This window comes from Oryza sativa, chromosome 3 (assembly GCF_034140825.1).
Source record: "Oryza sativa Japonica Group chromosome 3, ASM3414082v1".
Classification (NCBI taxonomy): Eukaryota; Viridiplantae; Streptophyta; class Magnoliopsida; order Poales; family Poaceae; genus Oryza; species Oryza sativa.
In genome coordinates this window covers 23,302,455-23,321,796 of record NC_089037.1, presented here as the reverse complement: position 1 = coordinate 23,321,796, position 19,342 = coordinate 23,302,455, and the positions used below count along the sequence as shown (strand labels likewise).

The 19,342-nt window shown below is 42.2% G+C and overlaps 3 protein-coding genes across 3 annotated transcripts; 2 read left to right on the top strand and 1 right to left on the bottom strand.

Moving 5' to 3' along the window:
- The first annotated feature begins 220 nt into the window (after nt 1–220).
- Nucleotides 221–673, top strand: LOC107280321 (uncharacterized). Its single transcript, XM_015774095.1, has one exon. It carries the CDS (start codon nt 221–223, stop codon nt 671–673), a length of 453 nt encoding a protein of 150 aa, XP_015629581.1.
- Nucleotides 674–9,913: 9,240 nt separating this feature from the next.
- On the top strand, nt 9,914–11,368 carry LOC4333397 (putative F-box protein At4g17565). Its single transcript, XM_015772324.3, is given in 2 exon segments — nt 9,914–9,981; nt 9,983–11,368. Coding segments are annotated over 2 exon segments (1,242 nt in total). The 5' UTR covers nt 9,914–9,928; the 3' UTR covers nt 11,172–11,368.
- A 3,597-nt stretch (nt 11,369–14,965) lies between these two features.
- LOC107280230 (eIF-2-alpha kinase GCN2-like) lies at nt 14,966–18,397 on the bottom strand. The gene is made up of 10 exons (XM_015773289.3): nt 18,199–18,397; nt 17,148–17,284; nt 16,959–17,015; nt 16,808–16,880; nt 16,629–16,731; nt 16,496–16,550; nt 16,320–16,414; nt 15,658–15,949; nt 15,367–15,570; nt 14,966–15,279 (listed from the first exon to the last, which is right to left on the bottom strand). Exons 2-10 carry the CDS (start codon nt 17,148–17,150, stop codon nt 15,247–15,249), a joined length of 915 nt encoding a protein of 304 aa, XP_015628775.1. The 5' UTR covers nt 17,151–17,284; nt 18,199–18,397; the 3' UTR covers nt 14,966–15,246.
- Nucleotides 18,398–19,342: the final 945 nt, after the last annotated feature.

The following is a 19,342-nucleotide window of genomic DNA, read 5'->3' as shown; positions in this document are numbered from 1 at the left end:
GAGTCTGTTGGTATGCAAGGGGATATATGATATAGGTGCTGGTGCAATGTCGCATATGTTCATGTTAAATTTGAATGGTGAGGTGGAATGGGAAACATATGTAGATATAGTCTTGGGTTTACAGTTCAAATCGCTTGAGGTGTTTGCTTGGAAGAAAGAGCGTAGGGAATCGACGAAAGAATTTTTAGACCTCAATGAAAGTCCGCACATAGAATCCCCCATGTATTGTCATGAATTAAAGAATGATGTGTTTGTGGTGAATCGGAAGGAAGAATTAATTGAGAAAGATGTGGAGGTAGGGGACGAAATACATAAAGATGTGTTCGTGGTGGATTGGAAGGAAGAATTAATTGAGGGAGATGTGCAGGTAGGGGATGAAAAACAAGTTGAGGAGGATGTGGATATAGGTGAGGAGAGGCACCGGGATGTGGAGGATGGGGAGGTAGAGCAGGAAATGTCAGATGATGGTATGGATGTGAATCAATCAGATAATGAGAATACAGTTGAACTTGACGAGAGGCGGTTGATTTTATTCATCAGAGACTTGCTTGATGAAGAAATTTACACTCGCGAGGAGTGTGAGGAAAACATGATATTTAATGGATTAAACTCGAATTTGTTGTATGCTGATTTGGACAATGAAGTGGATGAGTCTGCATCTGATTCTTTCTGATGACGATCATCTAATGGGCAGGTGTCACGCCCGGAAATTCACTAATAATTTCCGAACTAATTTGTGCATAAAATCCTCGTCCAGGAATCAGCCGAGGTACACAAACTGACAATTTAATATACAAATCCATCATAATAACATCGTTACATACTACAAAAGAAAAAAAAAACAGCAGCGGAATTAACGGTCTAGCGATGGCTTCAGCTCCACTCCCACAGGCAGCTCAACTGGGGTATAAGCAACTTCTTCTCCTTCTGGATCCTTTTTCTTCAATTGAGGTTGATTGATTATTGCAAGGTGAGTATATAACATACTCAACAAGCCACACAGCAAATATGCAAGTGCACAAGGATACCAAAGGATGGCATAATATAGGCTCATTTGCAAAAGCAGCATATAGCAAACATTTAAGAACAGTAAAACAATAGAGTAATTTAATCATCAATTTTAATCAACACTGAACAGCACACCCATGCTGCTCAGGCCCAACCATACTGAACAACCATACCCGGCTGTACAGATCTAACTCCAAACCAGGAGCTAAGCAAATTATTACCAGTTATAGCATCCATAATTATTGTGAGAGGTGTGAGACTAATCACGAAAAACACTGCTCAACCCGCCCATGACCGCGGGCACAGCTATTCGAATAGTTTTACTCTGGCCAGAGGTGTACCACTATACCCACAAGATACAGCTCCACGACATGTCACCATGCACCTCAATACCACCACGGTACCTCGGAAAGGAACTGTGACAGTACCCCTCACACAACACAACTCACCACAGTGCATCAATCCTGGATCATAATCACCCCCTCTATAAATATAACAAGAGGCATGGACTCCCCAGCGACCCCCACGGACTTCTCACCGCTTCTCAGTCTGGTGCCCCGTAATGAACCATGTTATACAAAAGGTAAAGCCGTTGCCCACGCTGGCTTGTGGTTGGCACGGTTAATGTCTCACAACAGTAGCTCGTGAACCGATCCTTAATTGTCATGAGCACGGCCTTCAAAACCATGTGCTCACAACCCACCATTGTCAATTTTTAATTATCAATTAATTATCATAATACGATTAACCATCGTGAGCTACCATTAAACATAATCATAAATAATAATGTAGTATGATTCATCCCATTAATGAACTAATGTTTCTAAGCATGGCTAAGCAATTATATATATATGGCATTTAGCTGAACCAAACCAATATATAAGGTTCAAGCTAATCAATTTATTACCCAAGGTATCAAGGAATAGGGTAATCAATGCAAATTGGCCATAAACAAAGGAATAGGTTCACACGACCCGGTGACATTCGAAAATAAATGCACAGTTGAAATAAATAGAGAATTTAAATATAGGATCAACATGCTCAAAGGATTGTGTTTGGGATCTGTGTGACTTGCCTTGCAATAATCGGTCTTCAATTAATCTTTTTGAACACTTCCGACGCATTCACAAATCTTCGCAACGACAGAAACGACAAGCTAACACGCAAAACGAATAAAAAGACTAATAAAAACCAAATAAATAGTACATAAAAATAAACAAATATGTAGATCAAGATTTTAGATGAATTTAGAGACTTGAACCACTTAATTCCAACTTCATATGAATTAGTTATGTTTTACAAGATTAATTCCAATTAAAGACTATTAAAGAAAAGACTATTCCAATTTAATTAAACAATTTATAAATAATTTATGACTGAGATATAAGACTAAAACATCCTCCGGAAATTATTGGAACGAATTTAGTAGACGATATACAGTAAAAAGAACTAATATGCCATTGAAAAGGGATAACAAGATTTATATTGATTTTGGATGGCTGAGATTAACCTTGACCGGGTCGACCAAGACCGGATGGCTTGGATTGATCCGGCAAGCGGCCTCGCACAGCAGCATCAGCATGGCTATAGCAGAGAGCAGCACAACGGCGGCTAGGCGACTAGCGCAGCGGTGACGCTAGGGCAGCAGCTAAGCGCGACACGACGGCGGCTACTCGACAACACAAACTAGAGATTAAAACCTAACCGAGGGAACACGGATAGAAGTCTCACCGAACCAAAACGATCGGAGAGGGAGAGACAACGATGACGATCCAGCGGCAACACACAGAGACGACAACAACACTAGACAAACAACGGATTAGGTTAGATTGGATTAAGACCCTAGGGAAAAACCTACACCGGTGGACGGCAGCACGACAGCGGAAACCATGAGCACAGGGAGGAAGAGGAGAACGCGACGATCCTTACCAACACTTACACGACGACGGACAGCAAAGGAGATGGCCGGTGACGAGTTCCAAAGGGCGGCAAGGTACTGATCGACAACGACAGCGATGTTCCGGTGATCTTCGGCGGCAACAGAGGGATGGATGGGCTTCTCCTCACAGCTGCGAATCCAAAGGAAGTGACAGTGACCGAAGGCGACGACGGACGATGACGAACGACGCGGCTGGAGACCAAACCGTGGCAACAACCCACTGGTTCATGGTGACGGCAAGCTTCCGGCGGGATTCGGCCTCGGGTAAGGGGTGGACGGGGTGGAGCTTGACCTTGCAGGGCCGAGAGAGGCGATGGCGCAGGTCGTCGATGGCCGAGGCGGCTGCTAGGGGCAGCTGGAGCGGCTGCCGGCGGTGGACAGAGAAGACGAACGTGGCGACGGCGCTACAAGCGACGGCAGAGAGAGGGAGAGGTGGCGGCCGAAAGAGGAGAGGGAGGGGACTCTATTTATAGCCATGGGAGAGAGAGATCGGGCTTAGAACGCGAGGAATCGCGCCGGGAAAACCTAGGGTTTGGTGAAGAGATAAACTCGAAAACGAATCCAAATTCGCGTCGAATTCTGTGCGTGGTTACAAATTCAGGCTCCCATCGGATGGCCTAATCAGTTAAAGAAAAAGTCAAAATTTGAATTTTCAAGCTTAATTTTGAGATTGCTTTTGAGATATTTTCAATATAGTTTCTTTTTCAACATTGGCTTTTAAGTCACCAAGAACACATTTATAAAAGTTTCACCTACAAATTCATCTTCAAACTTGGACATAACCCTCCAAACGGGCTCTGTCCAAGCTTGAAGACGACACTGTAGCAGGGAAGCGAATTAGACTTGACTGGGCTTCTTTTTCTCCAGCCCGATTGGAGGGACAAGAAATGGACTTCAGAGGAGGAATAAAGCCAGCTGAAAGGAAGGGAGAATGGGCCGAGAAGGAGAGAGGACATTTCCTGTTTCGGCCCGAAAAGGAAAAGAGGATTCAATTTACTTTTCCAATTAAATTAATCACTGAAATGATCTTTGAATTGTTAAAAATACTTCCAATTCTCAAATAATTTCAAGAACAATCCTGAAAATAATTGGACACTCAAAGTACTTAACAAGGTTATAATCAGACCATTTAATGATTAATTTATTATTTAAATAATTGCTGAACTGCTCTTTGTATTATTAAAATTAAGAATTGAGCTCCGAAAAATCCGAGAAAATTTCAGAGAGTATAATTAACCATGGATAATTTAATAAAATTAAATCCAGCCATGCTTTATGTTTAGGAAATTTTATTTCCCACATTTAGCTTCACTTGTAAATTAATGAACATTTCATATAAATTCTAATAATAATTTATTAAATAATTTATAAATCCTAAGATGAAAATCAGGATGTGACAGCAGGATGTCGGAGGAGGAGAGGACCGTGTTTGAGAAAATCATTGGTTGAAATCCAAAAATAACTCAATTCGAGGGCCTTAGCAATGGCAGGCTTGCTGTTGCAGACGGTGATCCACAATACGATAGAGCCTTCGATGCAATGGGGGAGGAACCGAGGAAGGGATTGGAGTTTCGATCCATGGATGAGCTAAAAATATGGTTGCAGAGCTACTCTATCTGGGTGCACCGCCCATTCCATGGTAACGAGTTCAATGCATCTGTTAAGTACATGGTGGCATGCCTTGATTGTTATTGTGAATGGCAGATTCGTACAAGAAAGAGGGCGGGTGATAGGTGGAGGATAACTAGTGTAGGCAAACACCACACATGCTCTAATGCGGAAGCATCTGGCAAACATTTGCAGCTAACTTCGAGGTTTATAGGTAATAGATTACAGACATTTGTTAGTGCTGAACCTACATTGTCTCCTGTAGCTATTGTAGAGGCAGTTGAGCACATATGGCACTATTGGCCTACGTACGACAAAGCTTGGCATGCTAAGCGAGTTGCTATGAAGGTCATATGGGGAGATTGGGACGAGGCATACCTTCGCTTGCCTATGCTACCGAATGCTATCAAAAGTAAGAACCCAAGTATGCATTTCCTTGTTGAATGACAGAACAGTTTCGCCACTAGATCGGTTTGAAGTTGATGCTATCAGGAGGCCCGAATCCGAATCCAAAACATGTAGAACTTTATTTCTTGTCTTCTATGGACCAAACATGACGTGGTGAGGTAGAAGTGGACTTGAAGAAGGTCTTGGTTTGGTCCCCAATCAACTTCTTTAATCATCCATGCATTCCTTGCGCTCGGTCTCTTTTCTTTCGCCCAAGCAAGTACATCTGCAAACGAAAACACACCAAACTCATTATGTAGCAACGTTTGTTTAAATATATAATAAGTAAATCTAATATAGAACATATGCACCTTTGGTTGATTAATACAAATGGAAGTCATGGTTATATCCGAACTAGTTGTGTTCTCATCAACCTCAAGGGGAGAAATCAAGAATGGTGGATGGAGTCCCTAGGCATGTATTTGGTCGTGCTTCATGGATATTTTGGCAGTCAGTGGAGGCATTCAAGCATTTGAGGCCAGTGTTAGCAATTGATGGGACCTTCTTGACCGGTAAATTCAGAGGCACATTGCTCACAGTAATAGGGATTGATACATGGTTACACCTTGTTCTTTTGGCGTTTGCCCTGGTAGAGAGTGAGAACACGTCCAACTAGGAGTGGTTCATTGACATAGTGAGACAACGTCTGATTGGGCTGAATAGAGAAGTGTGCATAATATCTAATAGGCACACTGGCATATTGAATTCCATCAAGAAGGAGATACTAGGGCACCGACCTATTCACCACAGATGGTGCATGAGTCACTTTTGCGCAAACTATTTAGAAAAAAAAAAGTTAGGAAGAAGCACTGAAACTAGTTAACTCTTCATCTACCTCAAAGCCTCAAGCTACGGCAATCATATTGGCATATTGCTATCCATCCCTAAAAAGGTGCACAAATCCAAGACTTGCAAAAAGCCTGATCATAATCATATTTTTTTCATGCTGACAGTCAGCTGAAGAGGTGCACAGATCAAGATTTGCAAAAGATGTACTCATCTTCAGAGCTATGGTCAGGCATTTTCCATTCTGGCCGCTACAACATAACACTGAAAAACTCTTTATTCATGATTCATCATCCATAGCTCCAGGTTGTTCCTAACCAGGGAACTCAGGGTTTCTCCTAGCTCGATAAAAGATTAGGCCTGCTATCTAAATTTGAGAAACAAATGCAGATAATAACTTCTTTTTGTCACACATGCACATAAATAATTTGATTTTAATTATATCACTGATGTAGATCAGATAACTGATCCAGTCACTATTGAACATATGCATAATAGCCATTGACAATTTAATATCAGGATGGTTCATAGCTTATTTTAACATGAAAGAGAAACCATTTTTATTTCCATGCTGCACAACGTCATATTTGAAAGAGCAGCAACCATGATTAGTGGCACTGACAGTAAATGGATAATAATATGGATTACTGAAACCCTTTAGGAAAAATAAAACGTACCATTTGATTAAACGTTCAGAATCATAGTCATTGAACAATCACAAATCAAAGCAACTTGTGTTTTCCATTTCCTGATGGGGCAAAAAAAAATGATTCCATTTGTTTGTATATGAAAGTTGCTCTTTTCCTGATGTATGAGGCCCTATGCCCACTTATAGTTAAAGCTACTTGTGCAGTAGCATGACATGACAAACCATATAGTGAGCAATGCCATTATAACTGCGAAGAAATACTCAGCTGAGTTAGTGAGCAGGAGTACAGCCCAGCAGCTAAGAAATCATGGGGCATATTCAATATCATCCAATCGAAAATTGCATCAACAGATAGGGTGATGGTGAAGCCAATAGATAGGGTAGAGTAAGAAGGGGGAGGGTTGGGGTGAGGCAGGAGGGGACCTGTACCTATAGAGGGAGACGGTGGCGTCGAGGAGGGAGGCGGAGGCGGAGGCGACGGATCGACCTCCGTGGCAATCGTGACCGGTGGAGGTGGTGGCGGCCTGGATGGCGGAGATCGAGATCAGTGTACGAGCGGCGTGGAGGCGGTGATTCGGCGGTGACGGGAAGGACTGCGCGGGAGAGGGAGAAGGCCGCGGTGTCCCCGGAGTCCGTCGCGCGGAGACCTCCTTGGTCCCGTGGCAGCGACTACAGCGCCTTGGCGATGATGGGAAGGACCACGTGGGAGAGGGAGAAGGCCACAGCGTGACTCCTGCTCCCATGTCGGCGGTCGAGGGCGGCGCGGGTCGCAACGATGGCAGCAAGGAGGCGGCGCCTCGGCGGTGATGGCGCGGCGTGACCTCCTGCTCCCGCGTCGGCGGTCGAGGGCGGCGCGGGTCGCAGCGATGGCGGCGAGGAGGCAGCACCTCAGCGGTGATGAGAAGGACCACGCGGGAGAGGGAGAATGCCGTGGCGTCCCCTTGGAGTCTATCACGCGTCGACCTCCTGCTCCCGTGTCGGCGGTTGAGGGCTGCACGGGGCGTGGGTCGGATTATTTTTTTTTTCGTTTCGGAGGAGGAGTGTGCACTATTTTTTCGCTCTGAACGTGTTGATGTACGTTTCTATGTTGGATCGCGTGTCTGCGCTGGCTTCACCATCACCACTACGTATTTTTTAAGTAGTGAGAATAGTGTTTCATTCCTAGCTAGATTAGGTTTTCTCTGGAGGAAGGGAATAGTCAGAATATCATAACCCAACGTAATCAATTTTTTTTAACATAGCTGCTTGAGTGAGAGGCCACCAAATCTGTGTTATAAAACCAGCCCCGAAATCACATCGGAAACCAAACCGCGGAAGAAAACGCCATAGGAGATCCAAACACGATGACGACACCGAGGCACGATATTTGGTAACGGAGTTCACCTGTAGCCTACATCTCCGGGGCACTGATTACGGGCGCTCCTCCTCGATCCAGCATATTACAGCATATCAGAGTTACAACGACTCATGGTCAGTCGCCGCCGGCAGCCACTCCCTCTCGCTATGCTAAGTCGCCATACAGTTACAATAGACACGTCTATCTATTTATGAGAGATCCTAGGATAGCGTCTGGGAAAAAAAGTTATATGGCACCGGGTGCCACCTAGCAACTATGGCACCCCTGTTGGATTTAAGACACGTGGCTATACGAATCTCGAAACCATCTCATCTTCATCTTCATCCCCTACCGTGAAATCTATTAATCTACCATACAACGATGAAGTGAGTTATACCTTGTCTCTTCTTGCACGAAGAATTATCAGAACTTTCATTTGCACCAAATTAAATCACCTTACACATATACGAAGTGAATTATCAGAACTTTCTTTTGCAGATCAACAATAGAGTTCATATTTACACCGTTACTTGATTAATCGGAGATTAAATGACTAGCTTTGAATAGTATATTAAGTTCGGGTGATTAAACTAATTACCTAGCGTTTTGGTCACATGTATTTTCGTAGTTCATTGGAAGTAATGGAGAAACAATCTGTTTTTGATGAATGAGGCCGGCTGGACAGGTAACAGGTTCATGATCTGCGGCGATGGACTACTAGTATCGCCTGTGTTGTAGTTGTAGGACGAGAGCAACGCGTTCCCTCGATTTTGTGCCGGTGGATTAGATCATTAATTAGATAAGAAGAAGAGATGGATGAGCGGTTCCATGCGGGGTAATTAGGAGAAGCGTTCGAAACCTGATTCTTTGCCGGGTGATTAGAGGAAGGGAAGGTAGAAGATGAAGTTGTTCCAAGATTTGTGCGTGGCCACGTGTCTCGAATCCAACAGGGATGCCATAGTTGCTAGGTGACAAGTTTGACTCATACTCTAGTTCTAATACCTATTACAACTCTAAATTATAAATTGTAACCGACTATACATATATATATATATATATATATATATATATATATATATATATATATATATATATATTCGATACAGACTACGCCTGAGCCTGAGTCGACTTGCCCTGCGTCCAGCGCCTTCTCAGGCTTGAACCAAACAAAGTAGCAAAAGTTTCAGGCTTATTATGCGTTAGTTGAGACCTAAATAAATACTGCTTCAGGTTCAGGTAGTAACCAAACAGACCCCTAATCTCGTCCTAGCTCCAAATTGAACGAGCCACGACCCGTCCGAGAGGTGTATCGTCGGCGGCGACTTCATCCGTGGGCAGATCGACCTCCACAAGCTTCGCGGCGAGGTCTAGTCTAGACGAGGTCGGCATCAACTTCATCGGTGGCCGTGCTTCCCCCTTCATCCCCTCTGCTTGGACGGGGATCCACCGGCCAGATCCGGCGCATCTTCAGGCCAAGGGTGAGCTCGTCGCCCTCCCCTCTTGGGCCAACGTGGATTCCCGGTGACTGGATCCGATTCATTCAGTAAAATAATTGGAGGAATCCCTCCAAACGGATCCGATTTCTCCCTGCCATGTCGCCCTTGGGTGAGTAATAATAAGCCTGCTTTTATTTAACCTTGCAATCAAATCACACTACGATACACAGCGACTATATCGGATTTCTCAATCCTTCCAAAATGAGTGTTTGTTGTCTCCTTTCTGTGATAAAGATGCAATTTTTCCCCCTAAAATCTCACATATAGCTTCTAAAAAAAAGCAATTTTGTTTCGTAAATTTCGCATGTACCTTCTCAAGAATGCAACAAATTTTGTACAATCTCACGGGTAGAAAAAAAAACTGCTATCTTTAGGCGTTTAATCCGTCCAAATCATGAGTTGTGTGATGCGGATCGTTTTCCAGAAGACTGGTAGTCTGATTCTAATTCTGACTGCCCCAATCTTTGTGCAAAATCGTTGTGTTCTTCGTGTCCGAATTGGATCCGATGTCCCTTTCCAATTTGGGAGACCCTGCTTACCAGAAGGGATTCCTTGTCCGAACTATGGATGAATTTGATTTGTTCGTTCTTATATATGAACTAGTAACAAATACAGTTCGCATGTAGATTATCTTATTTGTATTGAATATAATTCACAATATGCAAATGTTTGCTGCAGCAGGACCTTGTGCAAGCCCCAGCTGGTCCGACCTCTATTGATCTCCTCCTAATCATCCTGGAACGACTGGAGCTTCCTCATGCACTTGCCTTCGCCGCAGTCTGCACTACATGGAGTTCCGCCGCCACGGCTGCCGGTGTCCCACGTTCTCGCACTCCATGGATCATGTCTTGGGGTAACCACGTTGATAAAAGGCTGGACGAAAGGCGCCGCTCGGCGGTGACCTGCAACCTCTACCACCCTGATGATGCAGTCGACAAGATCTATAGTGTCAGTTTTCCAAAGGGCTCCTTTGTTGCGTGCTACGGGGCCTCTCACGGCTGGCTGGTTTTGGCGAATGATCTCTCCAATCTCGTGCTTCACAACCCTGTCACACTGGCCATGATCCCCCTCCCACCGATCACCGATTTCGCTTGCGTGGAGGCGGTCTATGGCAGCGAAGAAGGGAACTTGGAACACTACCTTTTGGAAACAAACAGCAGGTTTGAAGCATATCGGTTAGGGATATGGTTCTACCAAAAGGCAGTGCTGTCTTGCAGTCCATCCAGAGGCGGTGACTACGTCGTGATGATCATCCACAACAACGGCGAGTGGCTTTCTTTCGTCAAGGCAGGACAGAGCAAGTGGCAGGTGGCTTCAACTCTAAGTGGGGGAGACAGATATCTCGACTGCGCGTACCACAAAGGGAGGTTCCACGCCGTGACATTGCACGGGATGGTGGAGAAGTGGGATCTTGATGGAGCGAGCAATGGACCAACAAGGGAGGTTTTTTATGCCGCAAGGCCCTACGGAGGATTAGGATTAATCCTCACTCGGCATCTAGTGTCGACGCCATGGGGTGATCTCCTGCAAGTTCGTGCGATTCTCGCGCATCACTACCCAGATGGTATAGCATTCCAAATCTGCAAAGTTGATCCGGATGGATGCAAGGGGGTGGTGCAGGAGAATGTTTTGATGGATCATGCACTATTCCTTGGATTGAATCACTCCGCATGCTTACCCACCCAGAATTTGCCCGGGATACGACCTCACTGTATATATTTCTCTTCTCCCGTGATAATACATGCATTCGATTGGCTTCTTGGACTACGTGTTTGGGGAGGTGTAAGGACGTACGACCTGGAAACAGGAAAATTCGAGCGTGCAGTTCCCTTTTGTGATGTTAAAGAACAGATCTACGGGTTATTTCCATCTGAGGTTTGGATCACTCAGAATTTGCAATAATTAGAAAACAAGATTGTTATCTGTTTAGAAGCATGTCTATGGACATTATAGTTAGGTACTCACTATCAGTTTTAAGCTTGTATCGATCATTTTTATGGTACCCTACTTCAAGATTCGGAACATTGAGATCGATATTCATGTGTTGATGGCGGTGTACAAATCTGTTTCTGATTGTATTTGTTGTGGCAGTGATGTCAGATTTGTTTTGTGGTGGGAGATTGCTGGTGATTGCTTTTGTGATGGCAGGATGTACTCTAATGGCTGGAATTTTTATAGGTTTGCAAATGCATTCTCTTGTGGGAACTCAAAATGTACTGGCCGCAAACTTCTGGTGCTTGTAGATGAACTGTTGGAGCGATTTTCCCTTCTACCAGTTAGCGCCAATGCGTTTGCAACGGTAGAAAAAAATTTGTCCTACCTTCAGTTTTTTCTTTTTTTTTAATGCCGTTGATTTTTTCTGCGTATGTTTGAACATTGGTTTATTTAAAATTTAAGCTATACTTACATAAAATAAATCATAAAAATTAAATAATGGTTATATATATTTTTTTACAAGAAGAATACGCAAACATATACCGAAAAGTCAGTGGCGTCTAACGTAAGGACATAACGGAGGCTGTGATCATACAATATAAATGATGTTAAATATACTGAAGATCAAAACCATGTATTTGATGAAAACAAAACAATGTACACACGGAAATAGGAAACCCTATTAATCATGATTTCATCAAAATGAATGTTTATAAATACATGATGGATCTCGCAGTCCGTGAGAATGCTTAATGGAGACGATATCTTGAGATTGTTATAGGCCATTGATTTTTGGTGTCTAGCAACGAGAGGAGTCTGGATCGATTAGTATGTTCTCAGTTTTCTAGGGTTCGAACCATTTAGCCCCTTTAGAATTTTGGATCCATTGGAGTATACTTGTGAATGGGTTCAATGGATAAATGGACCAGCAAGCTGTGGTATAGCAAATCCCTTTTTTATCAACGGGGCTGGTAATGTTTTTAAACTGTGGGCACCGTCTAAAGTGTTTATATTTTTTACCTTGTATATTATTTTTTTTACTTAGGCGGTTACGCCTAGGTAGTATCAACATGGGAGAGGCTGGTAATAATCATTTTAGTAACCAGGTCAAACTCCACGTGTTGCTGCGAGACTTCAGTATGATAACAATAAGTAAAAATAATGTGTAAGATAGCTAAACAACATAAATTTACATAAGCACTAAAATCAATTGATGCGATATCGATATGGCTTAATTAGATAAGAGAGAAATAACATTAACCAAGTGATGATGAACTTACATAGGTACATAAGATATTATAAACAATAATGAAGATATATATATTTGTTAACGACCAAATTTGGTAATCCAAGGATCGGAGATGAAGAAGGAATCGGGACGGAGTTCGAGATGGAGATCGTCCCGGAAACAGAGTAAAGATCAGCTGGAGTCCGAATCGGCTGCGACCAGGATCGATAGAGTTTGAGTTGGACAGGGTTAATCGACTAAGCCGAATCCGACAATATGACAAGGCGTACGTGGTCGGGTTGGGTTGATGTGCTTCATGAGGATTGCCACGCATGGATATAGAGTCCTGAGAAGGCAATTATATCTTTTAATTAGGATATTTTATGTAATTTCCTTAGAGATTTGCTTGGACAAAAGTCTGCCGCAAAGACTTATGGTATCTTAGAGTTTGTTAGAGATAAGAGTCGTGTCCGATATGGACATATTTTGTAATCTTGGGTATAAATAGACCCCGAGCCCCATATAATCAAACTAACACACGTTCAATACAATCTCGGCGCATCACCACCCTTTTTTACTTTCGTTTTGTCTCGACGAGTTCTTGCTTTCGGGTTGAGCTGCATCTGTTCTGATCTTCAACAAGAGGTAAAACTTGTTATGGCGGCTTGTGTTCTCGGGATTAGTGCTTCCATCTTCATGACACTCTAATCTTATTTATTTAATTCGTCGAGTTATCATATATCTTATATAATCTTCGGCAATATCGCTATCTAACCTATAATCGGCTAACATCTGTCAGTAGAAGGCAGCCGATTAGGTTAAATACCGATGTTGACTTAGATTATATAGGATATCCACCACTCTATGACACATCCAACGGTTTGATTATCTAGATATTGTCCTTCTTTTCATACTTATAGCTGCATCAGTTGAGTTTGATCTTATGAGTCGTGATTAGAATCTCAATCTCTAGCCTGCCTTTGGTTGCCGATTAGGGTAGCATCAGGGTTTCAGCCGATCCTACCTGATTTGATGATATTTATCTTATGTGCTTAGTTGACATGTTAAATCTGCCCTTTGACGATATTTATCTTATGTGCTTAGTTGACATGTTAAATCTGCCCTTTATGTTAAGATCTTGTTGCATTTAAGTATATTAGGCTTCTGTTTGGTATATTCTATTTGCTTTAATATTTTAATATAGAGTGGTATCGGAGTATTAGCCGATTCATGCTAGATCTATCTGATCGGCTATGCTATGAACATATATATTCTCGATGTTAATATTTATTTCGATCTAAGTGATTTATACTGTCTCGGCATGGCGACTGATCTATCTCAATCACTTGATTTAAGTATATATCAACATAAGGATTATATATTGCTAATATCTACAGCCGATCGAGTAGATTTAGTTCTTTCTTACTTATTAATGACTGCCGATCGATGCATATATGACATCGGCTCAAAAATAAATTATATGTCATCGGCACCTAGCCGATTGGCTATCGTTTATGGATTTAATCATGGTTTCTTTGTCTTTATTTCTTGTTAATTGCAGGATCAAATCAACTGGCATGCTCACACACCCAAAGGCAAGTTTTTGACCTGCACTGGAGTTAAGCAGATCTCTCAGGCCTCGTGTTTTTATATCAACAATATTAAAATATTATGTGAATTATGCGGGATGATGATTTAACATGCTTTTTATTTTAAAAGCTCTAAAATGTAATAAATTTTAAATTATAGATAATATAACATGTTTGCATGATATTAAATGTATTGATTGTCAGTGGATGATGATGATGTGACATCTTTATATGTTAAGCTTTAGGAGTTAGTGGGTTATAACTTTATAGTAAAATAGGATTGGTATTAGGACCGGCAAGGAACGAGAGGGATGTGCGAAAACCAAAATCATTTATTCATTTACATGGTCTCACTTATCTTATATTACAACCAGGAAGGAATAGGAGGGATGTGTGGAACAGAGAAACCGAGATTAGTATTTTTATGGAAAATGCTACACACACGACCCACACATCCGACTCTGTCAGACGACTACAACGTCGATGTACGCGCCGTCAGCAGCATGCAGCACGAATCCTCACACCGTCTCGCAATGTGTTGCTACACCGTTTGGGTCGTAAGCTGGTTGGATGGATGGGTCGTACGTATAGCATGATTCTATTTTTATTACTCTCGGTGTTTTCTCGTAAGCAGTAATTTTGTTACTCTCGCTGTTACGAGCCAGACCTACTCTATTTATTTTGATCGGACGGAGTGAGAGGAAAATTCAGAAGGGAGAGGTTGAGAGAAACGGAAAATCAGGAAACAGAGTGGGAGGAAAAATCGAAGGGAGGGAGGTTGAGAAAAAAGGGAAAAAAAAGGGAGATCGGCGTGTGGCGCTTGACTTACTATTTCGAGCGCTGCGGGTGTATCACTGCTACGACTTATCATTCTTTTATTTTTACACTATATTTTAAATAAGACGAATGATCAAACATTGCAAGTAAAAAGTTAAAACATCTAATTTGGGACAACAGAGAGAGTATTTCTGATGTGAGAGTTCATCATAGGACAATACACATTGAGGATTGACAGAAATTTCTAGTTCAGATTATGAGAGTTCATCTCAATGGAAATCTACATCGAGTACCAAAGCTAGGTACTACATAGCTACAATGATTGATCATACAATCAATAATACGTCTGCTGATGCAAAATACTAAGTACTAAATGCTTGGTCTGATTATTCTTTGGAACAACGTACTAACGATATTATCATCATCTTTGCACATCTGACATTAGCACTCAACAGTCACTTGCGTGTTCGGCGATATATTCCTGTAATAAAAATAAAAACAGAAAAAATGATCAAATTAATGCTATATGCAAGCAGTTTAATGTTTATTGCTAGTCGTAAGTACGTACCAAAATTGTACCCACAGATGGACGGTCACATGGGTTTAAAGCAGTTAGGTCCTTCAAGAATTCCATATCGATGGACCAAGCTGTCCATTCTGGTTTGTATCGTCTTTCCATCAAATCGATCAATGCATCAACTCTGTTGTTAACACTAACAGCAGCAGGCATGAAGATCTCAAGATATATCACTCCTAAACTGTACACATCAACCTACGATAACAGCAAGAATAAATTATATGTGAAACTATTAACTGATAGTTGAAAACGTTTGAAAAGTGAAACTGTGATAAGGAATACCTTATCAGTAACCAACAGCCCATTCCTGAGCTCTGGTGCCGAATACAACATGGTTCCACAATCAGGTGAACCACGTCGACCATCACAGTAAGATTTAGACCAGCAACCATGTCCTAAATCACCAATTCTAACAGCGCCACAAGGTCCAAGGAAAATATTCCATGGCTTGAGGTCACGGTGGATTATCCCAGTAGCATGGATGCATCTTACACCTTTTACGATTCTCTCAAAAAGAGACCACCTGTCCTGAATTGTTCCTTCATTATTTCCACACAGAAAATCATAAAGGGTCCTGCATGTGATATATAAAATTTCAGGAGAAGTCTATAAGCTGTAAAAGTTGATTAACAGCCGTCATTCTAATCGCTTGGGACAGTGCAATGGCGTAGTGGCCTCTTATTCCAAGAATATATCGACTCTTATTCAATACAAGCTCCTATTGAATTATAATGCTTCAACCAATTCGCTACTTCTCAAATTCGTTTCTACAGTTTTGCATGTTTCTGGAAGCATCCTTAACATTATTCTATAGATATAATCATGTCAACCACAACAAGAGAATCGGCTTGTTTTAAAAGGATTTTTTTTAGCTGCCTGTAGTTTCTCATGTGGCCTGAAGGGAAGTGTAATTGATAACAAGCATACAGAAAATGTGTTTGTACCTGGCACAGGCCTCCATATGAATATAAATATATTTCGGCTCATGTACACCAAAACCATGAAATTTGTTTTCCTCTTTCTTGTTTTCACACCACGCCTAATAAATTCAAATTCAGAAACATAATTAACAGTTGCAGTTAGAAGTGTAAAGACCTTTTTGTTAGGGACTTAAGAGTACCTGGTAAAAGGTAACAATGTTTGCGTCTTGAAGGCAAGACATAATGCTGACTTCTCTGAAATAAAGAAATTTACAACTTAGAAAATGGCATATTTAAGAATATAAACCTTAGAGAAGGATAACACTCACAAACCTTGGTTCAGTGTGGTCAAAATAATTGGTTACATCAATCGTTTTTACTGCATATTGACCATTAGAATAAGTGCATTCATACACTTCCCCATATCGACCTTTACCTGTTAAAGATTTCATTGACAAGATTGATTGTCATTGCAACACTTTAATGCATGCAAATATATATAGGTTTCTTACCTAACAGTTTATTGATTTTGAAGTTATCCATGCTGGGATTTAATCCCATACCCATACTGTCACAGAGATTGGGCTATAGAGTAAGATGAAATGCGATAAATAACAGAAAAGGTATCAAACATCTTATATCAGAAAGTTGTTATTTATGTACCAGGTGTCCTTCAAATTCTAGCTTGCACATCAAACCTGTTTTCCAGTGATTGAAGGTCTGCAACAGAATTAAATGTTATAAGACAATAAAGAATAATGAAGAAATGTTCATTTTAAGCGACACAAAATAGTTTGCGAGAATCAAATGGAATTTTTCCCTACAATGACAAGTATAAAAGATGACTGTTACCATGGTGCTTAACAAAATCTCAGCATCTTTGATATTTCTGTTTTGTTCCTTATTTATGAATCCGAAAAGTGCTTCTTTGTTGTCATATCTCAGCCACTGTAAGCTATATGATTTTGTTGCTTTCCATGAACCTTGGCCTACGAAGGAAAAGCAAGTTACTATTATGAGATAAATTGCACAGGAGTAAAACTTACAGGAGGGCCACAGACAAAAATAACAATCGCTTGAATTTGGGAATGATAACCATTTTAAGGGCATGATTACACATAAAGGAATTTCCACTTAATGGGCGTCGCTTAACTTGGACAAACGAAACTAACAACACAACTCAGACAAAAAAAAAATGATAGAGCAGTCTGTTCAACTGAATGGGATTTAATGTTCTCAACAGCGTCCATGGCACACCTTCTCGACAAATTGTTCAGACCATTCCCCACTTCTCTTGGTGGGAAGTAATGTAAGAGGTGGGCACATGTTTTATATGATGTGAAGAGATCTTGGGAAAAACCAGTCGTAACATGCAATCCCTACCTAAAGCTGCATCTAAAGTTAGGTCAGCTGGCAAAAGATCTGATAAGATGGAACAGACAATGTGGGCAACATTCGTTTACAGTTGGCAACAGTCATGATGAGATCATTTTCCAACTTGATGCAGCCCAGGAAGATAGTCGTAAGTTCTTAACAACTGAAGAAGAAGATTCAGCAGTTCTTTAAAAAAAATCAAAAGTGTTTGGACACTAACCGTCCTCAATAAGATAACAATTGGGCAACGTTCTAGGATAACCTGGATTAAGCATACAGATGAAAACTCTTAAGTCCTTTCACCTCAAAGCAAAAGCACCCAAAGAAGAAAGACCTACATCCAACTCCTACACACACCTACATGTATTGCAGTATCTTCTCAGACAAGAAACAAGAACTTAATTGTTTTTCTAACTGCCTGGTCCCTTTGCTATCTTCTTCCTAATATATTAACGGCAGAAACTTCTACAGCTTTCCTTAAGAAAAACTTATAGGGGGTAAACTTAACAGTGTAAAACAAGAACCGCACGAGAAAATCCAGGCCACAGTCTCAAAGACAATTGGTGGTGGCAATGTTTTTTCTTTGGCAATCTTTCACCCCACAATTGATTGTGCCAATGCTCTTCCTCCCGCAGTGATTTGCCCCGCAATTGACTGTGCCAATGCTCTTCCTCCCGCAGTGATCTGCCCCGCAATTGACTGTGCCAATGCTCTTCCTCCTGCAGTGATCAGCCCCGCAATTGACTGTGCCAATGCTCTTCCTCCCGCAGTGATTTGCCCCGCAATTGACTGTGCCAATGCTCTTCCTCCCGCAGTGATCTGCCCCGCAATTGACTGTGCCAATGCTCTTCCTCCTGCAGTGATCAGCCCCGCAATTGACTGTGCCAATGCTCTTCCTCCCGCAGTGATTTGCCCCGCAATTGACTGTGCCAATGCTCTTCCTCCTGCAGTGATTTGCCCCACAATTGATTGTGCCAATGCTTTCCTTCCCGCACTGTTTTGCCCCACAATTGATTGTGCCAATGGTCTTCCTCCTCAACTGATTCACCCCACAATTGATTGTGCCAATTCTTTTCTTCCCGCACTGTTTCGCCCCACAGTTGGTTGTGCCATGGTTTTTCCTCCCGCAATCTTTCGTTCCCCTCTTCTTCCTCTCTTTCCTCCATTCCCAACCTCTCAGCTTCTTTATTCTTTTCTTCCAGTTTCTCCATGTTTTTCTCTTGATGGGGCGTTGCCACCACCCCTTTCTCCTCCTCTCCCATTTCAGTGGGAGTCCCCTTCCTGCCTGCCAGTGCCACAGCTTTGGCGTCCTTCTCCTCTTCCGCTTCCGTGGGATACCCTTTCCTGGCAGCCACCGGTAGTTCCTCAAGGAAAGTGAGTCTGGCAATGTCAAGGATATCAACTCCTGCATGAATAACCAGGTAGGTACCCGGCCTGATATCCTCTCCATAGATGATGGTGGCTGTATCAATGTCTTGGGGAGGTGGAGAAGGAATTGGACCGGACAACTGAAGGTCGGCCACTGTGGTAATGGCGTTGCCATCAAGGCGGACCAATCTAGCCCCCAAACCCACGGAAGTGCACTCCTGCGCCGAAGCCGGCGCTTCCCCACCTGTAGCAGTCGGCATGGCAGCTGCATATGCGTACTGGGAGACGAAGTCGAGAGGCGGTGA

What these genes read in the sequence shown, in the direction of transcription:
- LOC107280230 (XM_015773289.3), bottom strand. An exon ending in ACATTGTTACCTTTTACCAG is followed by an intron (nt 16,415 to 16,495) that starts GTACTCTTAAGT and finishes TGAATTTATTAG; the next exon opens with GCGTGGTGTGAAAACAAGAA. An exon ending in GGCTGTTGGTTACTGATAAG is followed by an intron (nt 15,571 to 15,657) that starts GTATTCCTTATC and finishes CTGTTATCGTAG; the next exon opens with GTTGATGTGTACAGTTTAGG.
- LOC107280321 (XM_015774095.1), top strand. Translation starts at nt 221, where the DNA reads ATGTATTGTCATGAATTAAAGAATGATGTGTTTGTGGTGAATCGGAAG.